Below are 6,946 nucleotides of genomic sequence, written 5' to 3'. Positions count from 1 at the left end.
CTCGTCTGAACATACGAGTTCCCAGAATCAAACTGTCACCTTCACTTAACCAAAGCTCACTCGTCTGAACATACGAGTTCCCAGAATCAAACTGTTGCCTTCACTCAAACAAAACACACTCGCCTCAAACATATCGCTCGTGTCTTGTTTTCACCATGACAACCTTAACACCTCTTGTCTACACAGATCTAGCCAGTGTTTTTATTTCACCATGGCAACCGTAACACCTCTTGTCTACACAGATCTAGCCAGTGTTTTTATTTCACCATGACAACCGTAACACCCTTTGTCTACGTAGATATCGCCAGTGTTATTATTTCACCATGGCAACCGTAACACCACAATAATATTGGTTATTAACAGTACTCTTCTCCCTCAGGTTCCTACACGGAGGAGAGAACACGGACTCAGACAACGACACCAGCGGACCGAGGGTCAGGTTTGGCGCGGATCAGCCTAAGGAGCAGCGCCCCACTGCCCTGGACACCGAGGCGCTCTCCAAGGGTCCACTGTCCGGGATCAGCCGGTTATACGACTGCCCTCAGGTCATCGCCAGGATAACTGAGGTCAAGAAGCCGAAGCCTGTCGAAGAGCCCCAACCACCGGTGCAGCAACCCAAGGCGCAACCCAAGAGGACGCCTTCTTGTAAGTAGATGGGAACGTATCTTGTATTGGAACGCAAAGAACATAAATACTCATTAAGTTGCGTTGCAGTGGCGCAGCGGCAGGTGAGCGAGGAGGATGAGATTACCAAGATCAAGCGGCAGATGAAGAACGCCCCCGGCGAGCGTGGGACTCCGGACCGACCCGGACAGGAGAGGGTGAGCGCCCTCCGAAGGGAGGAGGTTCACTCCCCACCATCTTCGGCTCCCGAGTCGCCACCACCCCAGTCACCCACGACTCAGGTAGTAGGCTCTATATCTCATCTCATCTTAGCGATATGTATGATCTATTAATATAACAAATAAACAGACCGAGAGATTTAATTGGAAGTGAAACTAAATGTATGGCATTGAAAGATTTTTGTTACTGTGCAATAGTGAGGGTGGCATAACCTATTTTCCTTCAAAGCAAACTTGAAGCCAAAACGTTATAACCGTAAATTTTGATTTATCCTTAGTTATATGTTTATCGTTTATAGTTGCCCACGCTCAGCGGGGAAGGAGGTGAGTTAAAGGAAAATAATAAATAAATATAATCGCAGAAGGAAAAAAAAGATAAAACAATAAAGAATTACTCCTTAGGCGCCGCGTTATTTTTTTCTTGGAAATAACGAAAACCCCGAAGCATTATACCCACAATATAGCTAAAATATATCACTATATAAACAATTGTTGAATTATGACCACTGGTGAATACCTTTACATGTAGATAACAGAAAACCCAGTGGTGTTACCTACCCACCTGTTGAATAATCGTAATATTTCGTGAACAACAAAAAAAAAAAACATGAAAAAAAAAGTAAATTAACAAGTTGAAAGCAGAGAAAGAACAACTGAATTATATGTACAAAAGTTTAATAATAAGATGAAATATATATATACAGAGAATGAAAAAGGACAAAAAAAGAATTCTTATCAATTAATAAAACAATTAAAACTTATAGATTGACTTAACCTTAACTTAAATTCTTAACCTTAATAACTATATTTACATTATTATCCAAAAGAGTATAAAAGTGAATATAAAATAAAAACAAAACTAAATTTAGTTCAAACCCCACGTAGTCCTTGGGTGTACTGTCCGAACATAAGGTTGTCCGATATTTCCTTTCCGGTCACCGTATCACCAGAATTATAGAGATGTAATCTCTAACGATGTTACGCCGCAACTCTCCTATCCAGGACGTGCTGAAGATTCGTTGCTATGCACTCCACTATATCTCCACTTCTAATATTAATGACCGTCTATTGAAGTAAAACACCATAACTTTGGGTTGCCGTGTTTAAAACATATGTTATGTTTAAAACATAAATGACAACATTTCTCATATTCCAGTTCAAACAGTAAAGACAGAGGGCCTTCAAACTATTATCACTTCACATTTAACAATCGTAACGTGTTCCAAAATGAAATTGTCACCTTCACAAAACCAAAACCCACTCGTCTGAACTTACGTGTTCCAAAATCAAAACTGTCGCCTTCACAAAAACAAAACCCACTCGTCAGAACATATCGCTTGTGTTTTGTTTTCACCACGACAACCGTAACACCTCTTGTCTACACAGATATCGCCAGTGTTTTTATTTCACCATGGCAACCGTAAAAAGTGGGGATTTAGTTAAACCCCAAGTTTTGTACAATAGTTAGTAATGAAATTTGTCATTTATGTGTTCAGGCCACGGAAAGTGCGATACATTATATTGCAGACTGTACTAAGATGTAGTCTTCTTGGATCTGATAGAATTCTAGGATATGAGGTTTTTTTAATAGATTGGTTGTCCATTATAAATTTCATTATAAAATCAAAAAGCTTCGACGTTGAGGAATAAAAGTCATTATAATAATTATTCCAGTCTGCCTTGGGGTTGTCAAAATCAAAAGAACCAGTAAGCCCACTTGCCCCAACATTACCAGTACCTATATACCTACCAATCGATTTTTACAAAATTAAACAAACATTTAATTTAAGGTGAAGTTTAAAGTATGGAATTTAAGCCTTTGTGTTGCCACGCAACTGGGAGAGTGGAATAACCTATTTCCTTTAAAGTAAAAGTGGAGCCAAAAAGTGTGGATTTGGTCACGCCTAGAGAACTATGTTAAGTTTCATAGGGATGTCAATCAAACTCAAAACTGAAATAGATAGTAGTTAGTGATTGGCTGCAACTCTTCTGCCACGCCCCTGGAGATCATCATAAGGTCCACCTTTTTGACTTCACTACTCCTGGCATCTTATCCTATTTTGCTCATTCCTCCAAGGTGATTGGATATTTCATTCTAGAGCCACTAAAATTTAAAACCAATATTAATAATAACCTTTTAAGATGTAACTGGGATTTTATCGTTGCAATGTTACAACATATAACAATAAAATGATTATTTTTAATTCCATATTAAATCATAACCGAGCCTTCTCTCTTTAATAATCTTAGGTCCCATTTTCCTTACGACTTACACTGATATAACTTATCCATAAATACCTTAAGATCTCATTTTTTTTACATATTTGGCCAGAAACTGAAATTCATTGATTCCAAAATCCTTACTCACAATAAGCTAGTAATTCTTAACCTTTCATTCTTAACTATCGCTGATAATCCTCCGAAGCGTCTTCAAATAAGACGACCACGGAAACTTCTAACATAAAACATTGCTACATTGAGTTGTTCCCTCACAAGATTATTTGCGTTCTAACTCAAACATTATTTAATTTAATTATTGTATTTTTTATACAGTTGAAAATTTCAATTAATAAAAAAAATAATAATAATTACTCTAAAGAGGAGTTAATAGCTGTCCGTATCATCATTTCAATAGAGGGTGCGGTCAGCAAATATATACAAATAAACAAAACATATTTATTTGTGCCGACGTTTTAACCTGAATTTCAGGATTTCGTCAGGGCTAAAAAACAAAACTGGATAATAACCGTAACTCCGAGACTATAAAAATAAAAGGAAAAAAAAATTGAAAATGTATATAACAATAAATTAAGTAAATTGTAGTTTATTGGTACTAATAGATGATAAAATATAATATCGAAAAGTAAAAATAAAGTTTTAAAAAATTTAAACAACATACAGTGTTCAAGTAAATATAGAAATTAACAAAATAAAAGGTGTGGAAGAAAATTTAAATGAGTAATAGAATAAATTAATAAAAAATGTAGGTGACGTCTAAAAATCATGAAAAACAACATAATAAAATTAATAGTTTCCATAAATAAAGTGAATTAGGAAGGACCAAACCTTATTCATTTTTCTGGAGACTGGAAATGTCGGTAAAAATAAATAAAGTTTGTTTGGGTATTTTTGCTGATTACACCTATGACCTTCTCCTCAAAGGACTTAACCTTCCCTAATCCACTAAGTTTAAATCTCGGTTTGAAATTATCATTTTGGCAACAACATTCCTTTACGTGTCTAGGTTAGTCATATTAAACAGTGATAGTGGCTACGCTTTGAGCTCTGTTTTTCCAAAGTTCTGTAGTTCTAACCAAATTTATTGTTTGTTAAAAGGTACATAAGAGTTTAATTAAACTTGGTTGGTGAGACTTCTCTTGAAACGATTTTAATATTATCAAATTTTAATAGTTTTCACATCATTTCCTTTTAGAGAGTGAACAACTTTATCATCTGTGTCAAGAAAACTGTACTAGAAAACAATTAAGTGCATTCACATTAAGGCATTTAGTTTCTTCTACTCGGTGACTATTTGAAAGCTGATGGTGGTGACAGTGTGGAAAGGGATTGTTCTGCATTAAACACAATTTTTCACCGACTAACTTAAGGATCCCCCTCCCCAACCTCACGACCAAGGTATAATCGATGCAGGTGACAAAGAGGTCGATAACTGAGCCGAGAAAAGATAAAGAACTCTAAAGAAGAAAGAATAAAAGAAAGGAACCGCACGATAAAGGAACTTTCCCTAAGTTGACTCAATCCTGTTTTCGAAGCGATAAATAATTCAGAACCTCTCGGCCAACTTTATCTCTTATAGCCTCCGCCATTTCCATATCGCGCGGTCCGGTCCAGGGGGAGGTGGGAACCTGATCCATCACCGATGACATAGAGGGTAACTGGAACAATTAATTGGGTTATGCAGAGCAGCTTGGTCATAAATAGGTTCAAAATTACTTATTGTAACAAGTTTTTCTTTTAGACATTTTAGAAATAGATTTCTATATCGCAATGTCTACATATTGAAAATGCATGTATAATACAGGAAAGGAAAGCATGATAAATTAAAATAGCTGTTGTAGTGCAGAAAACAATTTTTTTTGAGGTATAAAAGTTTTTCTGTTTTCACTATTGATAAAAAAATAATAATAAACAATAATCTTCTCAAATAGGTGGAATACCTCTTTTTCAGTACAGATCCCTTACTTTTGTTCGTATAGTCGTGTATCTTAGTAAATGACAAATAAAACTATCAACAACTTGAACACTTATTAATACAGAATATAGGAATAAATATGAACTTAATAACACATTTAACAAAAAAATCACAATGTGACATTCTGTGATTATCTCGCCTTGTAACAGCACGGTTATAACCTTTACACTTTTTACTTTCTACCAAGTTAACATTACAAGTGTAGCTACACTTTTATTTTATGTTAAAGTGGAGCTCATTATAAATCGTTCAATTACCATTTGAGTTCTTTTGATCGCACCCGGAAAATCTTCCTCTTATAAAAGTAATGGGGTGAAAAAAAATGACCATTTTCAACCAAATATTTGTATTATTATTTCTTTGATATAAAATACAATTAATACTCAAAGTTTCCAATAAATTCCACCAAATCACATTTACCCTTCGACGTAAACCCATGACCTCTTCCCCTACAATATCCTTTAATAATACCCCACTTATTCCTGTTGAACAGATCCGTTACTTAGGACAACATCTCGACAAACGACTGACATGGAATCCTCATACAAGACTAAAAAGACAAGAAACTGCTCGTAGATTCCGACTATTGCAACATTTACTAGACAAACGGTCTAAATTGCCAATCCATTACAAAAGACTGATCTACATGACTATTATAAGCCCTATCTGGACATACGGAGTTGAGCTTTGGGGCTCCACTAAACCATCAAATTCCTCCAGAATCCAATCCTTACAGTCCAAAATCCTTCGTAAAATCCTTAATGCTCCTTACTTTGTCACAAATCAAGTCATCCATCAGGACCTCAATGTTCCATATGTTGCCGATTTGGCCAGAACCAGATACCGTTCCTTCCATAATAAACTTCTCAACCACCCAAATCCACTTGTTTCTAACCTGGCTTCTCCTTCATTTCCTAATAATCCTCCTAGGCGTCTGAAAAGAAGATGGCCTCGAGATCTTCTCCTCTAGAAATGTTATTGGAGTTCTATCAGTGGGTAGATTCTCCACATGTTTTTATCATGTCACCATGTCACCTACAGCAAATTTACTTGTTGTATATATGTATATACAGTTGTAAATAACAATAAATAAATTATTAAAAAAAAAAAAATACTCAAAGTATAGTCCATTTTAATCTACCGGCATTAGTAATCTGCTAACCAATTGCTCGATCCCACGCTGATACCATTCTTTTGGATGGCTGTCAAAGAACTCTTGGACCACAATTTCAACTTTCGCAAAATTATCAAATTTTTCCTTTGAAGGAAATCGGCCATGGATTGAAACAAGTAGTAATCCAATGGTGTGGCATCTAGCGGATGAGGCAGGAGTTCGAACCCATGAAGTTCATTAATCTTATTTTTACAAATTTATAACCTCTTAGCTGATTGCTGAGGAGTAAGTTCGTGAGGGACCAGTCTACTGCTTTTTTCACCTTCCCCATGGAGAGTAGATGGCGACTAACAGTATCATTCAACACACCACACTCCCTGGCTAGTTCGCGAGTACTTGTGGACGGTTCCAACGTCGTATCTCCACTGCTAAATTTTTCGAACCCACCAGTGCGCTGGTCAAGGACACCTTCCCCTTCATATTTAATAATTTCACTGGTTGCTTCAGTGGCTGTGAATTTTTTTTTCCAGTAATGCCTTAAAATTACAAGAATTTGGTAGAATACTCTCATGTTTTTCTTTTAAACAAATAACTAAACTGAGGCTTTTTTTGAAGAACTCGAATGGGATTAAACAAGCATAAAGAATGCTCTAAAGGGATTATTAAGTATAGGTAAGTATTAAATAGTTTTTTTTTAATTATTTATTTATTGTAATTTACAACTGTACAAAATAATACAATAGGTAAATATGTAGTATGTTTCATATACACTTGAAA

The 6,946-nt window shown here is 35.7% G+C and overlaps 1 protein-coding gene across 7 annotated transcripts in view; it reads left to right on the top strand.

Annotated features, from left to right (window-relative positions):
- The window catches only part of tn (tripartite motif containing protein thin), a 229,808-nt gene that overhangs the window by 148,757 nt on the left and 74,105 nt on the right, over positions 1–6,946 (top strand). For all 7 annotated transcript variants that reach the window (XM_067052843.1, XM_067052842.1, XM_067052838.1 and 4 more), the window contains 2 exons: positions 380–645; positions 715–905. In XM_067052843.1, the coding sequence (XP_066908944.1) occupies positions 380–645; positions 715–905 (457 nt within the window). The remainder of the gene's footprint in view (positions 1–379; positions 646–714; positions 906–6,946) is intronic.

This window comes from Halyomorpha halys, unplaced genomic scaffold, assembly GCF_000696795.3.
Source record: "Halyomorpha halys isolate HHAL.00 unplaced genomic scaffold, Hhal_1.1 Scaffold449.1, whole genome shotgun sequence".
Taxonomy (NCBI): Eukaryota; Metazoa; Arthropoda; class Insecta; order Hemiptera; family Pentatomidae; genus Halyomorpha; species Halyomorpha halys.
Note: the sequence above shows the minus strand (reverse complement) of the source record. Positions and strands in the feature narration are given on the sequence as shown.